At 40.7% G+C, this 27,682-nt stretch overlaps 1 protein-coding gene across 22 annotated transcripts in view; it reads right to left on the reverse strand.

The window, feature by feature from the left end:
* LCORL (ligand dependent nuclear receptor corepressor like) overlaps nucleotides 1–19,369 on the reverse strand; it is a 175,030-nt gene extending 155,661 nt beyond the window's left edge. For 5 of the 22 annotated variants that reach the window (XR_008716983.1, XM_055588099.1, XM_055588106.1 and 2 more), the window contains exon 1: nucleotides 18,931–19,350. Coding sequence is in view for 16 of the 22 variants with exons in the window: in XM_055588099.1 (XP_055444074.1) it covers nucleotides 18,931–19,078 (148 nt within the window). In the remaining 6 variants the exon portion in view is untranslated. Of the gene's footprint in view, nucleotides 1–18,930 lie in introns of all 22 variants that reach the window. The other 17 variants (XM_055588100.1, XM_055588109.1, XM_055588112.1 and 14 more) reach the window with 9 other exon arrangements.
* Nucleotides 19,370–27,682: the final 8,313 nt, after the last annotated feature.

Below are 27,682 nucleotides of genomic sequence, written 5' to 3' on the forward strand. Positions count from 1 at the left end.
GCCTGGTGGGCTGCAGTCCATGGGGTCGCTAAGAGTCAGACATGACTGAGCAACTTCACTTTCACTCTTCACTTTCACGCATTGGAGAAGGAAACGGCAACCCACTTCAGTGTTCTTGCCTGGAGAATCCCAGGGACGGGGGAGCCTGGTGGGCTGCCGTCTATGGGGTCGCACAGAGTCGGACATGACTGATGCGACTTAGCAGCCGCAGCAGAGGGAGATCAATAGTTCAGTTTTAGACTAGTCTTACTTATGATACCTGAAAGACATACAAGTGGAGAAAGAAATCAAATATTGAGACAGGCGAGTAACTGGGAAGAGATAAAGTGAGGGTCACAAGAAAATGTTTAGGATTTTGTTTAAAGAAGTAATCATTATATATTTCAGCTATGGAAGTCTAAAACCTACAGTGAACCATGTTACATTTACTCTACTATATTTGACACAATTGGTGAAAACTGACTTGAGGTAGTCTTTCCAAATTACTTGTATTTATTATAAAGATATGTGCCTAACAACAACAACAAAAAAAACATAAAATTAGTAAGTCTATCTAGGTTAAGTCTATTCCTTATTTTTCTGACACATAATAAGGTATAAAGTTGCGGCGGGGGGTGGGGGGGGGGGACAACAAAACACCACACCCAATAATAATCAAGGTCCAAAGCCACCCTTGGACCTACAAATGTTAAGAACACAAGAATGCAGAGGTGCCACATCATTCCTGCAGCAAAAGTTGTGAGCAAAGAAAGATCAGAATTTATACTCTACTATATTCCATTGTATGACTGGCTTCTTTAGAGTTCTTGTTGTACATACTTTTGCAACAACTGGCTTAAGGCAAACTAGCACATCCTAATGGTTGATCCTAGAAACTGATACACCTATATACTGACTCTACTACCGCAAATATGAAAACTGCTCTATGTTCCATCTGGATAATGGTCTCACAATCCAATTAAACCTCTTAAATACAAGCATGGAAACGATTCCTTAATCTTCCTCCTTTTTCTATATGCCCACAGCTCATCTATGACTAAAATCTACTGATTTTAATGCTTCATATCTTTTGAATTCTTCTTCCTCCTCCGTTTCTACCACTACTCTTATTTCAGACCCTCATAATTTCTTGGTTGGGCTGTCCTGATTGATCTGCCTGTCCTATTCTTCTACTGGCAGCTGTGCTGTGCTGAATCGCTCAGTTGTGTCCAACTCTTTGCGACCCCATGGACTGTAGCCCACCAAGCTCCTCCGTCCATGGGATTCTCCAGGCAAGAATACTAGAGTGGGTTGCCACGCCCTCCTCCAGGGGATCTTCCCAACCCAGGGATTGAACCCAGGTGTCCCTCATCGCAGGCAGATTCGTTATCCTCTGAGCCATCAAAACCACAAATTAAACTACATCACTCCCATGCTTTAAAATCTTGCAATGGTTTTCTACTACCTATGAGTTACTGAACTTCTTTATCTGTAAAGTGTGGATGATAAAAATAGTTCCTACTTATGTTGTGAAAATCAAATGAATTGTAGTATAATTAAGCATTTAATGCCTAATGAACAGTAAAATAATATAATTTAAAATAACAATAATTACTGTCATATATGCTTAGGTTTTTCTCCATAATTTAGCTTCTAGTTCCCTTCTCAAGTCCCACAGTCATTCCTGGACACATACAAAGAAATTTAATCACTCTTCTCTATACCACAAAGGGACAAGAATGTCTAAACCCAGAGTATTTCTCCCTACTTCTGAATTCAAAGTTTTGAAATAAAGAACACAGTTCTAGTATTAATGTTTTAAATGTATCAGGAAGCAGGAAGGATTAGATTTGCTAATTTTAAAACCAGGTTTTACCAGAAGAGTAATATAGACTTAAAAGTAAATTCTATCTTCATTATTTTCTAGATGAAAAGTCTTAGACAAATTTCAAACACTAAAAGTGATTTATTCAAGAGAATGCAGTATTTAGATGAATAGCATTGCTTTTAAGTATTTATTTTTATTTGTAACAATTAAATGTTTGACTTATGGTAAAAACTGTTACTTTTCCAACTATTTGAGAGTAAATGGCCCACATGATAACCCATCACTCTTGAATTCTTTAATAACTATTTCCTAGGAAGGCATTCTCTTACAAATACAGCCATTTGTTATAAAATCAGGAAATTAACAATGAAGCATCATGCTCATTGCTACTGAGGTCTCACTGCTCCTAGGCCCCTTCTCAGAGAACAATTTAGGGCATAAGTATATATTTCTATATTCTATATCTATATAGAATAAAAACCATGAATTCACACCAACATCTCTTTTCCAATTCAATAATATGGAAAGCATTCTAGTATTTTCCAACTTCCGTAACAGTAACTCTGTTCTCAGACACTGATATGCCTGGCTCCCATTATCCTTAATGTTACTTACTGGACCAGTCTCCCATTGTGGCTACTTCTCCACCCCCACATGGATGCTCTCTTCACCCCTTTTTGCCACAACACCCGCACGCCTCCTCCATGAGTAAAACCTCTCCACCTTGCTCAGGCTGCTATTCCTCATGCCTGGCACTCCTAAAAGAATATCCTCATTTTGCTTAGCTACTAACATCCCATACACAACTGACCCTCCACTAGGATGTCTTCCTCTCCCCACCCTCAGGCTCTGATCTTGCACTGGGATGCCTGCAAACATGGACTCCCATCTCACCCAACTTGAGGCATGATACACCCATACTAGGCTACCCTCCTACACAGATGCCTGTCTGCTGCCCCCACTGGCCCCCATCACCTCCAAGTAGATGCCCTCCTCATCCTCTTACCCTGTACCAGGCTACTCTCCTTCACAAATACCAATTTGACCCCGCTTAGCTCCAAAACCTTACACTGGTGTGCCCTCCTATGCAGATTGCTCCTCATGCCTCCAGTTCCATTATCGCACATGGGGACCCTTCTTATCCCTGCCAGGCTCTGACATCCCACCTTTCAAGAGGACATGCCCCTGCCCCTGCCCCTGCCCCAGACATACCTTTGTTTGGTTCCACCTGATGGTTTCAGTACTAAAATGTTCAGAAAAGGAAGAAGAAAGGAACAAGGAAGAATAACTGATGACATTTTAAAAACAAAAAGTGATACCAGTAAATAAACTGCATACTACTAAGTCGCTTCAGTTGTGTCCAATTCTGTGCGACCCCATGGACTGCAGCCTACCAGGCTTATCTGTCCATGGGATTCTCCAGGCAAGAACACTGGAGTGGGTTGCCATTTCCTTCTCCAATGCATAAAAGTGGAAAGTGAAAGTGAAGTCGCTCAGTCGTGTCCGACTCTTAGCGACCCCATGGACTGCAGCCTACCAGGCTCCTTGGTCTATGGGACTTTTTGGGCAACAGTACTGGAGTGGGGTGCCATTGCTTTCTCCCAAATAAACTGCATAAGCACCCATAATTCAGCTAAATAAAAGGATAATCTATTTGTCAAAGTATCCACATTTTCTTAAAGAAACAATGGTCTATTCCTTTACATTAATTCCTTCTAAATTTGAAAAGTCAATTGAAAATTGATAAATAAGACAGTATTATCTTTTTCTAGCCAAACATGCATTCTATTTAAATATCTTACAAAAGCTTGTAGCAAAAGCTAGTTCATTAAAAAAAATAAAACTCTACCAACTTTTTTGAGAGTTTTAAAAAATTGAGAATCTCAAACACCAGAATTAGGTATTTAAAAAAAATACTTTGAATATATAAGTTTCACGTGTTTTCAGTATAATGACAATTGTACTGTTTTCAGTACACTTATGCCCAGGTATAACTCTGCAAAACCAGCCTCAATAGTTACAGGAGTAATATACCCTTTCCTTGCTCCCTGCTTCTATGAGGAAGTATGCGTCATCTGCACAATCTCAGACTCTCTTTACTCCTAGGGAAATAAAGTGACTATTCTTATTCTCATTGGTGATTTTGTAAAGAATAACTGAGTAGACCCTTGGATGTAGCTATTGAGAGAACATACATGCAAAAAGCTCATATTCTATCTGCATCCCTGGTATGCCTAGGACTCGGTAGATAAACAGGCATATTTATGTGTTTGCTGCTCAGTTGTGTCTGACTCTGCAAATCTGGGGGCTGTCCATGGAATTCTCCAGGCAAGAATACTGCAGTGGGTTGCCACTCCCTTCTCCAGGGGATCTTCCTGACCCAGGAATCAAACCAGGGTTGCCTGCACTGCAGGCAGATTCTTAGCCGTCTGAGTTACAAGGAAAGCCCTATGCCAGAACCCAAATTTTCCTACTAAGTTATCTCTCTTATCTGCCTTCTATCATTAATAAAAGTGATATTCTGCTTCCATCTTTCTCCTTGTTTTAATTTTCAAGTTGTTAAGAACCCAGGCAAAAAAAAGGGTGCTATTTGAGAGTATTTCAGCAATCCAATATCTTTATTAATTTATTGAAATGGAAATTGCTTATTTTCCCAGCTTTGACTCAAATGGGCTGCTTCGATTTGAGCTTCTTAAAACTATTACAAACAAAAAACCCTCAAACCTGAACCAACAGATGTCCAAAGTGAAAATAAGTTGATTTATATGATCATGCTTATTACCCATTCAAAAAAAAAAAAAACCTCAAACGCTCATAATTTCCTTATAGACACCATAATTTATACTTTCAATCCTATTTCCTACTTCTATCCTGTATTCCAATGACACTAGTGTGCTGAATATTTTCAGAATATACACTATTTAGATTTCTATATCTTTGCTTATACTATCCCTCAACCTGTTCCTTCCACCCGACTTTCCAGCTGGATCATTTAACTTAAGGATCAGTAAACTACAGCCAGTATGTAAAATCTGCCTACTTTTCTAGATAATTTTGTTTTTGGACCACACCATGCTCATTTATTTACACACTGCTTTTGCACTAGAATAGATATCCATGTCTAAGGGAAGAGAAACCCCAGTAAGACAGTAGGCGCTGAGAGAGTATCAGAGGGCAGAGAGACTGAAACCACAATCACAGAAAACTAACCAATCTAATCACATGGACCACAGCCTTGTCTAACTCAATTAAACTAAGCCATGCCGTGTAGGGCCACCCAAGACGGATGGGTCATGGTGGAGAGTTCTGACAAAATGTGGTCCACTGAAAAAGGGAATGGCAAACCACTTCAGTATTCTTGCCTTGAGAACCCCATGAACGGTATGAAAAGGCAAAAATATAGGACACTGAAAGATGAACTCCCCAAGTCAGTAGGTGCCCAATATGCTACTGGAGATCAGTGGAGAAATAAGAATGAAAAGACGGAGCTAAAGCAAAAACAACACCCAATCGTGGATGTGACTGGTGATAAAAAAAGGTCCGATGCTGTAAAGCACAATACTGCATAGGAACCTGGAATGTTAGTCCATGAATCAAGGCAAATTGGAAGTGGTCAACCAGGAGATGGCAAGAGTGAACATCGACATTTCAGAAATCAGCAAAGTAAAATGGACTGGAATGGGTGAATTTAACTCAGACGATCATTATATCTACTATTGTGGGCAAGAATCCCTTAGAAGAAAAGGAGTAGCCATCATAATCAACAAAAGAGTCCAAAATGCAGTACTTGCATGCAATCTCAAAAACGAAAGAATGATCTCTGTCCGTTTACAAGGCAAACCATTCAATATCACTGTAATCCAAGTCTATGTATGCCCCAACCAGTAACGCTGAAGAAGCTGAAGTTGAACAGTTCTATGAAGATCTACAAGACCTTTTAGAACTAACATCCAAAACAGATGTTCTTTTCATTATAGCGGACTGGAATGCAAAGTAGGAAGTCAAGAAACACCTGGAGTAACAGGCAAATTTGGCCTTTGGAGTACAGAATGAAGCCAGGCAAAGGCTAATACAGTTTTGCCAAGAGATCGTGCTGGTCATAGCAAACACCCGCTTCCAACAACACAAGAGACGATTCTACACATGGACATCACCAGATGGCCAACTCCGAAATTAGATTGATTATATTCTTTGCAGCCAAAGATGGAGAAGCTCTATACAGTCAGCAAAAACAAGACCAGGAGCTGACTGTGGCTCAGATCATGAACTCCTTATTGCCAAATTCAGACTTAAATTGAAGAAAGTAGGGAAAATCACTGGATCATTCAGGTATGACCTAAATCAAATCCCTTAGGATTATACAGTGTAAGTGAGCAATAGATTTAAGGGACTAGATCTGATAGAGTGCCTGATGAATCATGGACGGTGGTTCGTGACATTGTACAGAAGACAGGGATCAAGACCATCCCCAAGAAAAAGATATGCAAAAATGCAAAATGTTTGTCTGAGGAGGCCTTACAAATAGCTGTGAAAAGAAGAGAAGCAAAAAGCAAAGGAGAAAAAGAAAGCTATACCCATTTGAATGTGGAGTTCCAAAGAATAGCAAGGGGAGATAAGAAAGCCTTCCTCAGTGATCAGTGTGAAGAAATAGAGGAAAACAACAGAATGGGAAAGACTAGAGATCTCTTCAAGAAAATTAGATACCAAAGGAACATTTCATGCAAAGATGGGCTCAATAAAGGACAGAAATGGTATGGACCTAACAGAAGCAGAAGATATTAAGAAGAAGTGGCAAGAATACACAGAAGAACTATACAAAAAGGATCTTCACAACCCAGATAATCATGATGGTGTGATCACTCACCTAGAGCCAGACATCCTGGAGTCCAAAGTCAAGTGGGCCTCAGGAAGCTTCACCAGGAACAAAGCTAGTGGAGGTGATGGAATTCCAGCTGAGCTATTTCAAATCCTGAAAGATGATGCTGTGAAAGTGCTGCACTCAATATGCCAGCAAATTTGGAAAACTCAGCAGTGGCCACAGGACTGGAAAAGGTCAGTTTTCATTCCAATCCCAAAGAAAGGCAATGCCAAAGAATGCTCAAACTACCGCACAATAGCACTGATCTCACACGCTAGTAAAGTAATGCTCAAAATTCTCCAAGCCAGGCTTCAGCATTATGTGAACCGTGAACTTCCAGATGTTCAAGCTAGTTTTAGAAAAGGCAGAGGAACCAGAGATCAAATTGCCAACATCCACTGGATCACTGAAAAAGCAAGACAGTTCCAAAAAAACATCTATTTCTGCTTTATTGACTATGCCAAAGCCTTTGACTGTGTGGATCACAATAAACTGTGGAAAATCCTGAAACAGATGGGAATACCAGACCACCTGACCTGCCTCTTGAGAAATCTGTATGCAGGTCAGGAAGCAACAGTTAGAACTGGACATGGAACAACAGACTGGTTCCAAATAGGAAAAGGATTATGTCAAGGCTGTATACTGTCACCCTGCTTATTTAACTTAGATGCAGAGTACATTATGAGAAACGCTGGGCTGGAAGAAGCACAAGCTGGAATCAAGATTGGTGGGAGAAATATCAATAACCTCAGATATGCAAATGACACCACCCTTATGGCAGAAAGTGAAGAACTAAAGAGCCTCTTGATGAAAGTGAAAGAGGAGAGTGAAAAAGTTGGCTTAAAGCTCAACATTCAGAAAACTAAGATCATGGCATATAGTCCCATCACTTCATGGCAAATAGATAGGGAAACAGTGTCAGACTTTTTATTTTTTTGAGCTCCAAAATCACTGCAGATGGTGACTGCAGCCATGAAATTAAAAGACACTTGCTCCTTGGAAGGAAAGTTATGACCAACCTGGACAGCATATTAAAAAGCAGAGACATTACTCTGTCAACAAAGGTCTGTCTAGTCAAGGTTATGGTTTTTCCAGTAGTCATGTACGGATGTGAGAGTTGGACTATAAGCTTTTGAACTGTGGTGTTGGAGAAGACTCTTGAGAGTCCCTTGGACTGCAAGGAGATTCAACCAGTCTATCCTAAAGGAGATCAGTCCTGAGTGTTCATTTGAAGGACTGATGTTGAAGCTGAAACTCCAATTCTTTGGCCACCTTATATGAACAGCTGACTCATTTGAAAAGACCCTGATGGTGGGAAAGATTGAAGGCAAGAGGAAAAGGGGTCACAGAGGAAGAGATGTTTGGATGGCATCACCGACTCAATGGACATGAGTATGAGTAAACTCCAGGAGTTGGTGATGGACAGGGAGGCCTGGACTGCTGCAGTCCATGGGGTCGCAGAGTCAGACTTTACTGAGCGACTGAACTGAACTTTGCACTAGAACAGAAGAGTTGAGTAGTTGCAATCAAGACTATATGGCTCACCAGGACTAAATGTTTACATCTAGCCCTTTACAAAAAAAGTCTGTAACCCTTACTTTCACTCAATCCTTTTAAGTACAGTCATTTCAGATTCTTCAAATCAAATTAATTGCTGTCTTTCCATTATATTATGCCAACTCTAATACTTTACATCCCTCATAACTGTGAATCTTTAAAAGCAAATGTAGTAATCACAATTCCCACCTCTCCCAATACTTTAGGGGAAGTATTCTTGAAGGAGCTTTTGCCCTTTTTTCTAGACCTTACTCATCCTACCAAAGCAAAGAAGAATGACTAGTATTGGCAGCATCCTGATAGTTGTTCCTAGCAGAATGGATTAATGTTTTAAAGGTCATTTTTCATGCATCTCCAAGCCTACCACTCATCCTGCCTAGATGGTCCAATGTATCAATAACAAACCACAGGTAACAGGTAGTAAAGCTTCCTTGTTTATTAGAAGAGGCCTGCAGCTCCAGCTGCTTTCTCTTTGATAGGTTGGCAAGTTCAATTCAGAGTGATACTGTCTTTGTTTTGGCCTCAGTTACAAGCCAGGTTCTTTAATACAACCTTACCGTCTAAAAAGTTAACATTTTGATTCTTTATTTTTCAGTCTATTTCCAATTCAGAACCTAGTTTAGAAAGAATCATAGAATTACACTCCAATTAAGTGACACACAGTAGGACTCAAGATATTCGATGACTGACAACAGTAAACTAACTGGGAAAAAAATCTTTCTTTTAAAATGTGTAACACACTAATACTACATATATTAAGTTGATGAACTTACTTAGGAAAATATGTTTCGAAGGAAAAACAAGAGTTCACATTCAATGATTCAAACCAAGTCTACTTATTTAATTATTTCTCAATATTTTGTAGCTATCAAGTCTCAGCTTAATTAACATATAAAGCAATCATGGATATTATCAATTCAGAAAAGTATTCTCCAACTTATTTTCTATCTATGAAACAAACATCCCTTAAGCCCAGTTCAGATCAGTAGCTCAGTCGTGTCTGACTCTTTGCAACCCCATGGAATGCAACACGCCATGTTTCCCTGTCCATCAGCAACTCCCTTCCAATTACTGCTCCATTCATTATGTTCTCCCTCAAAATGTACCTTCTCAAATGTTTTCTCCTCTTACATTAATCTTAAATACATTCTAACCTATTACAATACAGCTTCCATTCCCACCATTCTGCTTAAATTTATCCAGTCAAGGTCACCAAGTACTTCCATGCTGCCAAAAACAATGTACACTTCCCTGTTTAATGGTACTTGACATCTCATTAACATATAACAATCTCTCCTTATTGTAACACTCTTCTCTCCTCTTAGATTTGGTAATGCCATCTCTCCTGGTTTTTGTACTCAGCCAACGGTTTTACTTTACAGTGTAAAAGTCCAGTGGTCTTACTTTGAGACTCCTCTTCCACCATCCAAAAAGTGTTAAGATTCTTTAAGATGTGGTACCAAGTACTCTACTCCCCTCTAGTAATACTATCTCTTGCCCTTAGGTGGTCTCATTCATTTCCACAGATTTACATGTCATCTTTATGCTGATAATTCCTTAATTTATATGTCAGTCCAGAAACCACTACTACATAAGTATTACAGCAGTAATTACTTTTCATAAAAACCAAAAATAGAGAACCTTTAAGGACAGATACTATCCTAGTTTCACAGATTTCTATCTGTGAAAAGTAAAATGACTTGTGCCTAAGGTTATAACTTGTTCAGTCACTCAGTCGCATCCAACTCTTTGCGACGCCATGACTGCAGTACGCTGGGCTTCCCTGTCCTTCACTATCTCCTGGACTTTGCTCAAACTCATGTCCATTTAGTTGATGATGCAACAACCATCTCATCCTCTGTTGCCCTCTTCTTCTCCTGCCCTCAATCTTCCCCAATGAATTGGCTCTTCCCATCAGGTGGCCAAAATATTGGAGTTTTAGCTACAGTTCAGTTCAGTTCAGTCATTCAGTCATGGCCAACTCTTTGCAACCCCATGAACTGCAGCACGCCAGACTTCCCTGTCCATCACCAACTCCCAGAGTTTACCCAAACATGTCCATTGAGTCAGTGATGCCATCCAATCATCTCATCCTCTATTGTCCCTTTCTCCTCCTGCCCTCAATCTTTCCCAGCATCAGGGTCTTTTCAAATGAGTCAGCTCTTCGCATGAGGTGGCCAAAGTATTGGAGTTTCAGCTTCAACATCAGTCCTTTGAATGAACACTCAGGACTGATCTCCTTTAGGATGGATTGGTTGAATCTCCTTGCAGTCCAAGGGACTCTCAAGAGTCTTCTCCAACACCACAGTTAAAACCATCAATTATTCAGTGCTCAGCTTTCTTTATAGTCCAACTCTCACATCCATTCATGACCAGTGGAAAAACCATAGCCTTGACTGGATGGACCTTTGCTGACAAAGTAATGTCTCTGCTTTTTACAATGCTGTCCAGGTTGGTCACAACTTTCCTTCCAAGGAGCAAGTATCTTTTAATCTCATGGCTACAGTCACCATCTGCAGTGATTTTGGAGCCCCAAAAAATAAAGTCAGTCACTGTTTCCCCATTTATTTCTCAAGAAGTGATGGGACCAGATGCCATGATCTTCGTTTTCTGAATGTTGAGCTTTAAGCCAACTTTTTCACTCCCCTTTTTCACTCCCCTCTTTCACTTTCATCAAGAGGCTTTTTAGTTCCTCTTCACCTTCTGCCGTAAGGGTGGTGTCATTTGCATATCTGAGGTTATTGATATTTCTCCCACCAATCTTGATTCCAGCTTGTGCTTCTTCCAGCCCCGTATTTCTCATGATGTACTCTGCATCTAAGTTAAATAAGCAGGGTGACCAATATACAGCCTTGACATACTCCTTTTCCTATCTGGAACCAGTGGTAGAGGCTAATGAGGAACTGTATTTTTTCAATTCTTAATCCTTTTTACCATTTGCAGACTTAGCCCTTTGTCCCTAAACTGTTTCCTAGTTTACTATTTAAATATGAAGACTACTGGACAAAGTTATTTTCCTACATACACATCTTACATACAGCCATCAGAAATGAACTAATCAGTTTGAAATTAACAGAGAAAGATCTTAAACTTGTTTTTCAATAAATGCTTTAGAGAAGACTCTAGGATACAACTGAATTTTAAAGGTGACTGAGGATGCAGGGTGGCTGTTATGATTAATAATATACTCAAGAATTTGGGGCAACGTGTACAAACCAGAAGTAAAAATCAATGTAAGTGGCTGGGCTGTCTAAAGAAGAAGTGAGCCAAACAGGAAAGAAGTCTGATGGACTATGATCGACTAACTTGTATTTGATGAAAAAAGACACATGGGAGATACCACTGCTTTTTAAACTACAAAAATCAAAGTAGTTATTCCAAACAATGATTTAATATAGGCTGTAAGCTACGGTGAAGGGCAGTAAATCAGCTATGCAGCTACTGGCATAAACTAGACTCTCATCTGAACCTGCCCAAGTGTTTGACTTCATCAGAAAAACAAAATTCAAAGGGATATTGTAAAGAAAATAGCAATAACTTAGTAATAGATTAAGGTAAAGAACAAAGAAAAACAAAGAAGCAAATATAAGCAAGCAGAATAGGACTGTTGCAAATGAGTGGGAAAACTATAAGAAGATACAGAAAAGTAAGTTGTAAGTTGTTTTCTAGAAAACATAAGAAGTCTCAAAACAAATTTTTATTTAGCTTTAATTAAGAGCAAAGTAGCATTCTTCAAATACAAATATGGCATTATTTTGTTACCTTAATTAGTTTCCTAATGGCAGTAGTAGTTGGTCTGGGCCTATTCACATTGTCTTTCCTATATTCTGTGGTGAATAAAACACACAAAAACATACACACACAAAGAAGGAATATTAGCCAAAGGAAAAAGGAACTCTAAACCTTAATAACATATAATTGGAAAAACTGGAATAACCAAAAAGAAAGAAAAATTGTATATCCAAAAGTTTACATGCCTTTGTTGCTCCTGCCAAGACTGCATTGTGGTAGAAAAAATAAAGACCAGGATCAAAAGATAAGTCAGAGGAGCATGGAGAATACATAATAGCTACTTATGGTGACATAATAGGAACTTACCACAGTACCCACCCAAACAGGGAGAGGGGTACACACATGTAGCCAGCTAAGGGAAGTAGCATGGACAGGAAGAGACAGCAAGCCCACAGAGAAAGGAGGATATGTACGGTATGCTCACACCGACACACAGCCTGTTTCTAACATCTGCAAATACATAAAATTCATATATTGTTTGAACCCAAGGATGGCAGAACTTCCAGGTATACAATTGAAGAGTATACAGAATTTCAAATTTTACATGCAAAATTCACAGTAAGCCTATTTTACAGAGAAATTTGGATATGTGTCTTTACCACCCAACTACTCATGATCATCACAGATTCCACTTGCCTGATACATATTAGATAGTGGTATAATTCACATCTTTTTTAATGAATAAAATAAATGCTATTTGAAACAATAGTTTTAGGGTCTAAGTTTTTGGGTAGTTGACCCATTCATACCAGTTCTCATCAAATCCAGATTTCTACATAAATCTTCTCTTCTGGGATTTACACAGCAATAGTGACAAGATGAAGCAGATGTTAGCAGAAAAACAAAGGAGTAGGAGAAAAAGAAGCACCCAGAAAGAAGTGTCAAGCTGATTATGTAGAACTATATTTCCCTGGACTATCCCATCTTTGAGGCTTCCCTGGTGGCTCAGACGGTAAAGCGTCTGCCTGCAATGGGGGAGCCCCGAGTTTAATTCCTGGGTCAGGAAGATCTCCTGGAGAAGGAAATGGCAATCCACTCCAGCACTCTTGCCTGGAAAATCCCATGGACGGAGGAGCCTGATAGGCTACAGTCCTTGGGGGTCGCAAAGAGTCGGACACATTATGTGTTATAGCTCTATGAAGTGCTCTGTAACTTCTTCAGAGGTTAAAAGTAGAGGAAGATAATATTTTCTGACCCTGATTATGGTTGTGAGCAGGTAGTTTGGAAGAAAGTTTACTCTGCTAACACTTGCTGAGTGCAGAGCTCAAAGACAGTGACATGGTTAACAGGAAGAATACAGAGAGTAGGTAACAACAAAGAGTTCAAGATGATCTAGTACGGTACACGCTTTTTTAAATGAATTTAAACTAATTTCTTATATTCAGTTACTACGAAGCCAAAATATCCCTTAGAATGTAGAATGGCATGAAATGTCTTTTGCTCTCCTTCCATATAAAAAGCAAAGACCAAGCCAAGTGACTATACTGTGATTCTTAAACTCCATGACTATGGCTCAAGAATATCCTGGAATATAGATCTTTTAAGCCCTTACTATCGTCTTCTTTAACATGACTCAGGATCTTTTCATTGTTCATTGGCATTCCCGCCAGAAACAATCTATTGGCAAAAACTCAAAGCTGCTAATAACCTGTATAATTCAATAACAATAATAGGCAGTTTAAGGCATGCTTTCTTTGGCAGACATATTAACAGATATCAACACAATTAATTTTCAAACAACTTTTATTATCTTCAATTTATAGGTAAGGGACTGACGTACAGAGAGATTGAGTAACTTGTAGGTGGTAACTGGTAGGTGGTTAACAGTTAGAATTCAAACACAAGATAGTCTAGTTCCAAGATCCATATTCCCATTTGCTATATTGCAGTATTCAAACAAAAGACATGGGGAATAAAAGATTTGGGGAAAGCTATCAGTTTGGTTAGTATCACTTATTCAACAGAAGTGAATAAGTGTGGTATTCAGGTAATCTAGACTTTGCTGGAGTCACTCATTATAAAACTGCGCTGTCCAATGTGGTAGCCATTTGCTGCAAGAGGCTACTAAGCATCTGAAATGTAGCCAGTCCAACTTGAGATATAATAACTGATTTCAAAGACTTAATATTTTAAAAAGAATGTAAACTAATTCAACAGTTTTATATGGGTTAATTTTAAATATTTTTAATATACTGGGCTAAATCAAACATGCCTTTTAAATGTGGCTGCTAGAAAACTATTTCTACTGGGACAATGATGCTATGTTGGAAATATGCTGGAGTTTATAGAATAATTCTAATCAAATCTTCATTGTTTTACTGTTGTAACCTTAAGGAAATCAATTACACTGATGATTAACTTCTGTATCATAAAATAGGGCTTAACAACAGTCCTGACACCTCCTGTTCACATTTTCGTATCTAAATCTATTTTCCACTAAAAAGAATCTAAGACTCCTTGGAAAAATGGCTGATGTCAGGGCTGGGACAGGTAAAATCCAAGATAAACCTGGAATATTTTGTTTGGGAAGAAAGAAGTGCTCAAAAATAATCACTGGGCAGGGAGGGATTGGGGAAACACATGGTTTGTCAAAAAAACACTGGAACCAGCTTGATGAGGCTCCCACTGGCCAAACCTAGGACAACCTGGAAATCAAAATAATGACAGCAATGGATTTAGCCACTGAATAAAGTTAAGAATCAATGAGTTCATTCTAATGAAAATAACAAAATAAAGGAAGAGAGGAAAGACTGCTTTATGACAGAGTATCAACTACTAGCCACAGAACAAAAAGTCATGAATGGATGTTAAAACTTGTGGGTAAGTTTTATGAGACTATGTAAATATCCTATTCTTCAAAGTATTGTCCCATCAATTACATATTAATTACAAAAGGACAAACAGTAACTTTTAGGGAGAAATATGGAGAATACCACATCAACCAAACTTTCAAAGGTACCATCACCAACGTTGGAACAAACCAACATTATGAACCTTAATATACAAGGTATTAAGAAGGACAGAAGATATTCCTGCCAAAACTGCATAACCAATCTAATCATGAGGAAACAACAGACAAATTCAAACTGAGGGACATTCGACAAAATAACTGTCCTGTACTTTTCAAAAATGTCAAGGTCAAGAAATACAGGAAAGGCTGAGGAAATGTTCCAGATTTAAAGAGACTAAAGAAATATGACAACCAAATGCAATGTATGATCCTGGCTGGGGGGAAAAGCTATAAAATAAAATTGATAAAACATGAACATGAATTATGAATTCAGTAATAGTATTATTAAAGTATGTCAATGTTATATTACCTGGTTTTAATAACTATACTATGGTTAGGCAAGACAATGTCCTTGGTTTTAGGAAGTATAACTGAAGAATTTAGGGATAAAGAGGCATCATGTCTCCAAATCACCTTTGAATGGTCCAGAAAAAAAAAGATATAGATAGATACAGGGCAAGAATGATAAAGCAAATACTGCAAAATGTAATACAATTGCTGAATGTGGGGAAGGATATAGAGGAGTCCCTTGTACTATTCTTCCAACTTTTCTTGTAAATTTGAGATTATATCAAAATTAAAAGTTAAAACAAAAAACTTGCATTTCCCAGATCAAATATCCTAATAGACTATACAAGTCCTGATAAAGTTTAAAAATATATTAATGCGTTTCTTTTATCCTAGACTTTGCTTTAAATTTTATGACTTATCAGATATTAATTATGTATTTCATACAATCCAGGTCTATATCTGTTATCTCTCAATATCATGCTGAGTGAAGTGAATAGAAGTCGCTCGGTCGTGTCCAACTCTTTTCGATCCCGCAGACTGTAGCCTACCAGGCTCCACCGTCCATGGGATTCTCCAGGCAAGAATACTGGAGTGGGTTGCCATTTCCTTCTCCAGGGGATCTTCCCGACCCAGGGATCAAATACTACTAATTATATCCAACAAGCACTCAAACATTTGTTAGATGAACCTTCTCGAAAGTTAGCACAGTACAGGATTGCAGGGAAAAAAAATCAAATTGTAAAAAGCACCACATTGTAAATAATGATATTGTGACACAGAGCTTACAGAACAACTCCTCAATTCTAAAAAAAAGAAATACTAGGATTAAATCACAGAGTAGCCATAAATCTAACATAAAGAGATGAGCTCCACAAATAGAGAAAGGTAAACGATATTTTCCATATCAAGAATTAAACATCTTAGCTAACTACAAGCAGTTGTGACAAGTAAAATGGACTTTTTGCCCATAAAATTAAAACATTAATATGTTATTTAAAAAATGAAAAAGATTAAAGATTTAGGCTAAGAACTGAGATTTTAAAATTTCACTATTAATTCAATACTAATTTGCTGTACAGCCTTGAAACACTGCTTACAATTTTCATACCTCATTTTAAAAAAAGACTTGTAGATCATTTTCTTCCCCAAAGGCAGACAAAATATTTTATAAAATGTCAATAAGAGCACTAAATATTCAATATGGAAGTACACATATTCACACACATACACACAGGCACAGTAAAAAGAATACAGTTTCTTTGCAAACATGTTTACAAATAGCAAAACGCAGTTACAAATACATTCAATCTCAATTCATACTATGAATAGGTGCTTCACACAGAGACTACTGAAAAAATCCAATCAACCAGTGTTTACCCTGCTTAAGAGTTTTATTGTTTATAAGTAGGAGGTGGATCTTCCTAGGTCTCCTGAGTAGGACTGGGATGTGGGAAGTAATTCTCAAATATAGTTAGGGCTTAGTGGGGGGAAAAAAATTCCTTTCAAAGATCGTACAAGTGAATATAGTGACTGCATATTAAACACACACCATTAACTCAATTTTCAACGTCTTCTAATGCTACTAGAGTATCCAAGTAGGTAAGACAGAAAGATATCCTGTTTCCCTTTTCCATCAAATCCAATTAATTTTGCGTTTAACAAAAATTCGACTATTTTTCAAAAACATATTTTTGTGAGACAAAGTGATACTTAATGCAACTAAACAAGCAAGATGAGAAAAAACAAAAAGCCAAAGTATTCTAAAATATAAAAATTGTCCAAATACATCGTCAAATAACTGTGTGCCTCGGCAAAACTTAACACAGTATCTCGAGCCAGTATTACAATGCTATCATCCTGCCTGACTCTAACTGAACAACTCAATAGTTTTCAAACAGGTTGTCAGTGGAAGAGATCTTTACATAAGCAATTATAAAAACAGGGTCCATTTTGTATTCGGGAGTCATTAGCAACACTTCGCTTAAAATTTTACATAAAAATGCGATGAGGTTCTTTTTCACATTTTTTAAAGCAAAATCACTTATGACTACTTGACTAAAGCTATTTCCTAGAACGTTTCCTTAGATAACAACAAAACATATGAAGGGTAAAACTGTGACTTGCTTAAACATAAACGTCCCTAATGAGAGCAACCTTCCTTCTCGTATGTTTTCCTATACCCACCGTACTCTGCAGTGCACATTTCTGAGTTAAGTTGTACTAGTTTCTTACCACGATCTCCTTTCCACTACTGAAAAAAAGAAAGATCTTCAAGCGCTAACTAAACAAATCTGAGGGGAGTGGGGGGAGGGAAAGGGGTGCGAGGTGGCGCAAGAACAGATGGAAACAAGGTAGTTGTTTTCTTAGGGCACTAAGGTTTCTTACTCAACTCCCAAAGCCAAGGTTTAATCGCCAGTTGAGCAAGCTGCTTGCCACTATCCACTCCTTATACAATGCAACCTTCCCTTCACCTCTTCTCATACTCTCCTACCCATCAACCCTTGCCAAAACAAACACAACACACCCCATCCCACAACCCGCGTTATCCCCTCAGTGCCCACTCAACCAACCTGCTGGATAACAGCTCCACGTACACGTCTCACTCAGACAAAAAAGCCACGGCGGCAAGGCGGCGAGATCCCACCACCTCACGCCACCCCCGAGGAACCCGCAGAATGACAGTCCGCAGCCCAGAAGTTTGAAGCAAAATGATTCCCACCCAACCAAAAGGGAAGACGAAATTGCAGAAGGGGATGCGAGGTGGGGAGAGCGATGTGCATGTCTGTGCGGGGAAGGGTCCATCACATGACAGTAAAAGAGGACCCGAGTCGTCCGGGCGTCCGTGAGGAGAAGGGCGCGGGGGGGGGGGGGTGCCGTCGCCATGGCAACACCCCCTCTCAGTCCAGACTTCCAAAGAGGGAGGAAGAACTTCAAATCCCAACCGTCAGCGCTCGAGCGGCTCCTTCTTAAAGGGGTACACACCGCGCCGCCACCGCCGAGCACGAGAGGGCAGAGTTGGGCGCCCCCGCCCCTCGGGCGACGCCCCCGCCGCCCCTCGCCCCCAGCGGGCCCACCCTAGGCACCAGCCCCGCGAGCGCCCTAGGGTCGCTCAGGTCCTCGTCCCCGGAGCCCGGCCGCGTCCACCCGCCCGCCCGGCCCACGGCGGCAGAAGGGGGTGTGTGTGCGCCCGGCGGGGGCGCGGACCTGCCCGCCTTCCTCCCGTCAGCTCTGCCCGCCGGCTCCCCTCAGCCCGGGCGCCGACACGCCGGCCCGCTTCCTCCCTATTGACAGGGCTGACGATGAGCGGCGAGGGGCGCCGACGAGTTTCGGGGAGAGCGCAAGCGAGCCGTTTCCTCGGGGGCTCGGCGAGCGGGTCCGAACTAACAGTTCCAGGGGAGCCCAAGAGCTAAGGAGAATGAGCGCGGACCGCGCCGGGCGAGGAGCCGCCAGACAAAAGGCGAGCGCCGGAGCCGCCGCGCCGCCGCCGCTCCCATCTCGCTCCCCCATTGAACTGACCCGAAAGGAAGATTCAACTAAACCGCTCAGCCACAAACTCCTCGGGCTGCGGCACTCGTCGCCGCGCGGAGCCGGGGCTCCGGCCCGTGTCTCTCTTACCTACACAGTGCATGAGGCGGTGGCGCCAAGAGTCGAGTTCCCGCCGGAATCCTCTCCTCTCCGCCGCGCACCGAGGGCTCCGGCACTGAGCGGCGGCGGCGGCAGCAGCGGCGGCGGCAGCGGCCATTCTCTCTCTTCCCTTGTCCATCTGCGTCCCGCGTCACGCGCCCTCATTTACATACGAGCGGCGCAGGCACGAGGCAGGGGCGCGAGCCCTCGGCGCGAGCCCCGGAGCGCGCGCCCCCCGGAGGGGGGTTGATTGACACGTGTCACACTACCTTCCCTCTGCCCTTCCCTCCCCCTCCCATCGCTCCCTCTGGGAGAGGCGGGGAGGGAGCCTGAGGAGAAGGAAGCAACCTGCCGCTTCCGCTGACCCCGCCTCCCCATCTACTCCCCTCTCTCCCCTCCCCCCGGAGTTTACTCAAGCAAGCCATACTGCTCCCGCCGCCCGCGAAAACCCTGAGCAGCAGCGAGAGGCTCGGAGCTTGGCCAGGAACCGGCGCGCTAATGGAGCAGACTAGCAATGCCTTCCTTCTGCCTTCGCACCGCGACTCCGGACGCCCGGAGACTTCACTTCCCAGGCCCCTTTGCGCTGGGATTCCTAAGCGGAGATTGCCGTTTCGGCGCGATGCATGCCGGTATTTGGAGTCCAGTAGAGATGGGCACTTTACGGTCTTTGCACACTTGGGATAGCTGCCGGGCCTTAGATTTCTCAGTTCTGCGCTGCTTATGGGTTTAGCGCCCAGAACAATGCGCTGCGACTGTTGCAGGGTCTGACCCAACCGCCTTAACTTCCTTAGGATCCATGATAGAAGGGCAGTGGAAGCCGCTAAAGTTGTGGGTCCCTTGAAGGTTCGGGCTGCTTTAAGTTTATGCTCTAAGTGCTGGAAACTTTTGGGGTCACTGTCATCTCGCTACTGTAGGGAAAGAAAAAGCCGGTGATTCAGCTGCATCCGAGATCTGCCAAATGTCCAAAGACAGCCCACAGTGACTTCAGTTTCCAGGGCAATGACATCTCAGAAAGCGAGAATATTTGTAAAATTAGGGAAAAGAAGTGGGACTTCACCGGAAATCGTTTACGGGGCAGAGGATTAGATGTGGCTGGGTTAAAACTCCAAAAGGAGAAACTTATGCTCGGCAAAATGTAAGCTCCTGGACAGCAACCCATTGAGTCTTGTGTTCCGTGTCATCTTTCACTTGCCTAATCCTGGTACAGTGCGCGGTACGGATTTAGCACTTAAACGTTTGGAATAAATTCTGCGCTGCTCTAGAGAAAATATTTCTTCACACACAGAGAAAGCTTTTAATTAAATATGAACTCCAATGACAGTTTTTACTTTTGCTCCACAGTGATTGTGCATGTGTTTCTGTATATGTGCAAGGTGCTGAACCGAAACCAAGACCCCAAAGTTTGCTGAGAAGTACTGTGTATTCCTGGGAATTTATGCATAAGTCTGTGGAAAACACGTTTTAATTCTTATTGGAAACGCCTGTGAATTCTGAATTCGGTTCTACCCTCCCTATTTTGTGGGTTATCCTTCCTTATCTACCTCTCTTCCCACCCTTGCCCCCAGGAGAAAGTAGTCCTGCTCATCACTTCTTCCTCAGTAGTGAAAGATGCAGTTTTGAATTTTCAAAAATTAAAAAAAAAAAAAAAAAGTGAAATTCAGAATCTCATAATCATCTTTTTTAGAATGAACACAATTGAAGAAGCAAGTGAAATCAGGAATGAAGATGTTTTGGAGTCATCAGTGGATGGTTTCAGTTATGGATTCTACTGGAACTGTAATCGCCAAAATTATCAACCTCTGTAGCTTTCCTGATCTCTTTCACAGTACTCGACATTGGTTAGGATAGCCTAGGTTGCTAGGGCTTCCCTGGTGGCTCAGCGGTAAAGAATCTGCGTACAATGCAGGAGACCCAGGTTCAATCCCTTCTGGGTCAGGAAGATCCTATGGAGGAGGGCATGGCAACCCACTCTAATACTCTTGCCTAGAGAATCCCAAGGGCAGAGGAACCTGGTAAGGCTGCAGTCCTTAGGGTCTCACAGAGTCAGACAAGACTGAAGCGACTAAGCAGTAGCAGCAAGTTACTGATGCAGTAACAAAGGATCCAGAAGTTTTAGTGGCTTAAAAATAACAACAAAACAGTTATTTCCTGTCCATTTGTATGTTCATTTCTGGTAGAAGGAAGGGAGGGGGTGGGAGAACATCACTCCATGAGATTGTCACCAAGCAACCAGTTGGCTTAAGGAGGCTCCAACCAATCTCTGGAGCTTCCCCACTTGCATGATAGGCTGAAGGAAGATGAAAGTCAAACAGGCTGTTTCTAAAAGTGATCGAAGTAAATTTCACTCATATTTCATTGACAAAAGCAAATTATGTGGGCATGCTACCTTGAAGGAAGCAGGAAAGTGTAATTCTATCATTTGCCCAGAAGGAAAATTAACCAAAATTTACTAGTGAACAGTACCAATGATTACTGCAATCCATCCTTCTAATCACCAATTTACATGTCACTCTCCTTATGCTGCAAAATATATTCATTCCTATCACAAGTGAAACTCCAAAAATTCTATTCAGTACTGGCATTAATCTCAAAGTCCAGCATCTCTGGGTGATGCTTGGTACTTCCTGTATTAGAACAGGAAAAAAAATATGTCTCTTGTTATAGAGACCTGAAATGACAAAGTATCTATCTTCTCTGCTTACGCGCGCACACACACACACACACACACACACACATGTGCACTTAACATACAGTGGTGGGACAGGAACATAATAACTGTTTAAAAAGGGGACAAATGAGTGGCATGCATGAATAGTATTAGCAAAATATTTTACCACAGCTAACATGGATTGCCTACTTCCCAGCCTCTAACAACAGTTTCCTCGCCACTACTCACTGAGCTTTTAAGTCATAGAATATATTTTAGATTTTCTATCATAACTATACTTCCTTCTGGGCACCAAATTCTATGTTAGTCAGATGGGCTGGGTAATGCTCCAATAATAGAAACCCAAAATCTCAGAGGTTTAATATAAAAATTTATTTCTTACTTAAACTATATGTTCTCCAAAACTTGGTATTGGGGAGGGTAGGGGGAACTGTTCTGTGTCCACCCAGGGACCCATGTTTATGGGACGCCCCCCAATCTGAAAGTTCCTAAGTCAGCATAACAAGAGAAAAAAGATAACCAAAGCATAGTCCAGCTCTGAAAGACTTCTGCCAGAAGTAAAATATTTCATTGGGTGAAGCAAATTGTGTGGCTATGCCTAACTTCAGAGGAGTTGATATATCAGATAGGGCATAACAAACCACCTCAAAACTTAAAAGTTTGTAACATCAACTTTGTTTAGTTCATGATTCTATGGAATAGCAATTTTCATTAGGCTCAGCCAGACAGTTCTGCTTGCCCAGCCTGGGCTCACTCAGGTGTTTGTGAAAAGCTACCTGTCAACAAGGCAGCTCTGTTTCTGAGGGTGAACTGTCAGCTGGGACAACAGAGCAATCAGTTCAGGTGTCCCTCATCGTCAGGAGGCTAGCCTTGGCTTGTTCTCTTGGTGGTAGTCACAGGGTTCTAAGAGCAGCAAGAGAGCAAGCCTCAATACACAAGCACTTTTTAAGTTTCACCTTGGGTCACATTTGCTCCAGGCCTATTGGCTCAAGCAAATCATATGGCCAAGCCCAGCGTCAAAATGGGCACATAGGTCCTACCTCTTAACAGGAAGACATGTTGTAAAAGGGCATGGAAAGAGGGAAGGAAACAATTTGTGCCCACTTTTCAGTCTACTGCCTGAGGGAATATGCAATGCTACCATGTTCCTCCAAAGTAGGGGAAATAAGTATTAATGAACAGAACTAATGAATATCATATCTGTAGAACTTCTGGGAGAAGAGGAAGATAATGGCCATATACAATGAAATACACAAATTGAGTTAACTTTTGTTGTTGTTTACTTGCTAAGTAGTGTCCAACTATTTTGTGACCCCATAGACTAGAAATCACCTTGACTTTGAAGAGCAAAGATTTTCCCGTGGCAAGTATCACAGAGTATGTTATAACAATCCAATAACTTGATTTTTGTGTGAGTTCAATGAACATAATGATAGAAGTCTAATTGATTCGCTTTTGTATTTTCAGCATCTAGTGCTGTTCCAGGCACTTAGTTGACACCCATTGTTTATTGATTGATTTGGTAATTGTTAGGAATATCTGTCAGAGAAGGCAATGGCATTCCACTCCAGTACTCTTGCCTGGAAAATCCCATGGATAGAGGAGCCTGGTAGGCTGCCGTCCATGAGGTCGCAAAGAGTTGGACACAACTGAGCAACTTCACTTTCACTTTTCACTTTCATGCATTGGAGAAGGAAATGGCAACCCACTCCAGTGTTCTTGCCTGGAGAATCCCAGGGACAGAGGAGCCTGGTTGGAGGCCGTCTATGGAGTCGCACAGAATCGGACACGACTGAAGCGACTTAGCAGCAGCAGCAGCAAAAGCAGCAGGGATATCTATAGAGCCAAGGATAGAGAAGGAATCATATCCAAGATTGTCTCCTACTCTGAAAATCTGGCTACAAAGGATTTTTTTAATATAGCAAAATTATATTAATATAATATTATAACTTTATTAATGTTATTTTAATTAACAAAATGTTAATGGTCTTTGGCAAGATTTTTTGTTCTGCTGTATATTTCCAGTACATATTATATCATTGTTTATTGCTGTGTAACAAACCAATCTATAACTTAGTAGCTAAAAAGAACAACCATTGGTTATCACTCAAAAAGTCTACATTAATCTGTAATGGGTGGTTCTGCTTATCTGGTGAGCACTGCTGGTTTTGACTGGGATTGCTAATGCTAGAAGCTGCTTGAACTACAGTGGCCTCTCTCTGGTCTGAAGTTTGGCTCCCCATTTGCTGCAGTAAAAGGAATGACTGAGCCAAGCATCTCATTATTGAGAGACTAGCTAGAGCTCCCATACTTTGGCCACCTGATGCAAAAACTGTCTCATTGGAAAAGACCCTGATGCTGGGAAAGATTGAAGGCAGGAGGAGAAGGGGACGACAGAGGATGAGATGGTTGGATGGCATCACTGACTCTATGGACATGAGTTTGAGTAAACTCCAGGAGTTGGCTATGGACAGGGAAGCCTGGTATGCTATAGTCCATGGGGTCACAAAGAGTTGGACGCAACTGAGAGATTGAACTGAACTGAGCTAAAGCTTATTTATTTAGTTGCAGGATATAAAGCACAATAAGAGGGTAAGCAGTGTAAGTGCTTTTCAAGTCTTTGCTTGCATCATATTTGCTTGTTATTCTCCTATTAAACAAGGCAAATCATATGACCAAGCTCAATGTCTGAGAGCAAGAGAACTAACAAATGACATGGATTCGGAAAAGATCAACAAATTACTTCAATCAAACCATGATAAATATCTATCCAAGCTCACTATTATCCACCTAAAACTTATAAACAATTTATACAGTGTCAAGTATACATATGAACTGCTAGAAAAATTGCATTTCTTGATTTATGTGATCATTTGCTGGTCAGTTCTTAAGCTGGGGTACATTTTAGAATATGACATACAAATACATTGGAGTAGTTTGAAATACCCATGTTTCCACAGAAGAGAAATATGAAATTACAGAGGTACATGACAAGAGATGTTTTTTGAGATACTAACCATATAGGAAAAGGAGTACGTCAAGGCTGTATATTGTCACCCTGCTTATTTAACTTATATGCAGAGTACATAATGAGAAACGCTGGACTGGATGAAGCATAGGCTGGAATCAAGATTGCCAGGAGAAATATCAATAACCTCAGATATGCAGATGACACCACCCTTATGGCAGAAAGTGAAGAGGAACTAAAAAGCCTCTTGATGAAAGTGAAAGAGGAGAGTGAAAAAGTTGGCTTAAAGCTCAACATTCAGAAAACGAAGATCATGGCATCCGGTCCCATCACTTCATGGGAAATAGATGGGGAAACAGTGGAAACAGTGTCACACTTTATATTTTTGGGCTCCAAAATCACTGCAGATGGTGACTGCAGCCATGAAATTAAAAGATGCTTACTCCTTGGAAGGAAAGTTATGTCAACCTAGATAGCATATTCCAAAGCAGAGACATTACTTTGCCAACAAAGGTCCGTCTAGTCAAGGCTATGGTTTTTCCTGTGGTCATGTATGGATGTGAGAGTTGGACTGTGAAGAAGGCTGAATGCTGAAGAATAGATGCTTTTGAACTGTGGTGTTGGAGAAGACTCTTGAGAGTCCCTTGGACTGCAAGGAGATGCAACCAGTCCATTCTGAAGGAGATCAGCCCTGGGATTTCTTTGGAAGGAATGATGCTAAAGCTGAAACTCCAGGACTTTGGCCACCTCATGCGAAGAGTTGACTCATTGGAAAAGACTCTGATGCTGGGAGGGATTGGGGGCAAGAGCAGAAGGGGACGACAGAGGATGAGATGGCTAGATGGCACCACTGTCTCGATGGACGTGAGTCTCAGTCAACTCTGGGAGTTGGTGATGGACAGGGAGGCCTGGCGTGCTGCGATTCACGGGGTCGCAAAGAGTCGGACACGTGAGTGACTGAACTGAACTGAACCAAAAATGAAAGCTATTCTTTTATTATGCAACAAAAATAAACAACCCAGTATACAAATACAAGTATAAAATGCCTATTTAATTATGAATTATCAACATGAAATATAAAATAACATACATTTTATAATTTAATAAAATATAAACATTTTTGTGTGAATTAGATTTTGAAAGTATAAGGCATAGCTATTAGATGCCTTAATTAACTATAAAATTACTCATAATTCTGAGAAGCCATTTTTTTAAAGTAAACTTTATTAACTGCTTTAAAAAGATCATGCTGCTGCTAAGTCGCCTCAGTCGTGTCCGACTCTATGAAACCCCATAGACAGCAGCCCACCAGGCTCCCCCATCCCTGGGATTCTTCAGGCAAGAACACTGGAGGGGGTTGCCATTTCCTTCTCCAGTGCATGAAAGTGAAAAGTGAAAGTGAAGTTGCTCAGTCATGTGTCTGACTCCTAGCAACCCCATGGACTGCAGCCCACCAGGCTCCTCCATCCATGGGATTTTCCAGGCCAGAGTACTGGAGTGGGTTGCCATTGCCTTCTCCAAAAATATCATACTTCACTATATATTTCATTTAGTTCTGAGCTATAATGCATTGATCAGAAAGATAAAAATCAAAGACAATTTTGATCAATGAATTATTAGGACATGGAACACAGCCCCTTACAAAATATTTCTAATCAGCCACACAACCGTATTATGCTAAGTGTTATGCAAGCATCTTATATTCATCCAGGTTTATGAGCCAAAGATTTTCAGTATTTTTTTTTATTCTGGGAGTTTGGACTCTAAGGACCCTTGCTTCAGATACACATGCTGATGCATTTAATTTCAATACTGTAGTTAAATAATTAAATAGATGACCAGTTTTATCTTCTTGATATATTTCCAAATATTGTCAACATCTTTTTTGTACATTTTGTAGGGAATAATGATAAGATTTCAAAGGATGGACTAAAAGTTGAAGAAGCAGAAATATAATGATCATGGATTTCCTTTCTTATTAGTACAAGCTCAACAGCTGCTCAATCTCCCTCTCCTCATCAAGGATCATGAGAGGCACTCCACTCAAGGGGAGGTGGGTGATCTGGTGCTCCTCAGGCAGGTCAAAACTCTCAAAATCTAATGGATTGAAGGGAAAGAATTTTTCTATTTCTGGATAGGTGTCTATTTCCTATTCCAAAAATCAGTGTACATTAAAATGGGCATAATAGTTGATTCAGTATTGTCACTCATCTCAGGGGCATATCTCAGATTTTTGTTCTCAATGTTCTCTGTTCAACCATTTTTAAAAGATTGCTGTTATACCCTGTAACCTCTTCATATTAAATCTCTTATAGTTAGATACAAGCTTTGCTGTGTTAGGAGGATTTCAGGCCCTAAACTGGAAGGATAACCAATACTGAAATTAGGGTGAGCATGTTTTCTTTTCTTGTTCTCTCTTTTTTTCCTTTTTACAAAATCACACACTTTTGAGCTTGGCATCTGAATTGAATAAATTTACCATCTATTTTCTCTTACATCCAGATAGATGTTAATAGGATCTGATCTATCACTACTTTTTTTGTGTGCACTTGAGATTACTTCCCCAGCCTAACTCATTATTATCACTTTCATTTTCAGCCTTTTATTAAAATTTCAATGTATTATAGCTTAATGATGGAAATTTCATCCAATTTAATCCAATTGCATAGTTCAGTATCAAAGTCAAATAAAAATGTCATCTATAGCACCTAGACTATTACAGTTTAGAGAGAGTATGGGTTGTATAGGTCAATCCCTTACTTTTTCAGATGGGCATATTGAGACCCAGAGAGAATAAGCAATTTATGTAGGTTACACAGCTTATAAGCAGTAGTATACAAGGTAAAGATCAGATTTCCTGTTTCCTAGTCTTGACTTTCTTTAGTTTAATAATAGCCATGATTTGTTGAGCATGTATCAGTTCAGTTCATTCAGTTCAGTCACTCAGTCGTGTCCAACTCTTTGCGACCCCATGGACTGCAGCACACCAGGCCTCCCTGTCCATCACCAACTCCTGGAGTTTACTCAAACTCATGTCCATTGAGTCAGTGATGCCATCCAACCATTTCATCCTCTATCATCCCCTTCTCCTCCTGCCTTCAATCTTT

The sequence above is a fragment of the Bubalus kerabau genome, chromosome 7, assembly GCF_029407905.1.
Source record: "Bubalus kerabau isolate K-KA32 ecotype Philippines breed swamp buffalo chromosome 7, PCC_UOA_SB_1v2, whole genome shotgun sequence".
NCBI lineage: Eukaryota > Metazoa > Chordata > Mammalia > Artiodactyla > Bovidae > Bubalus > Bubalus kerabau.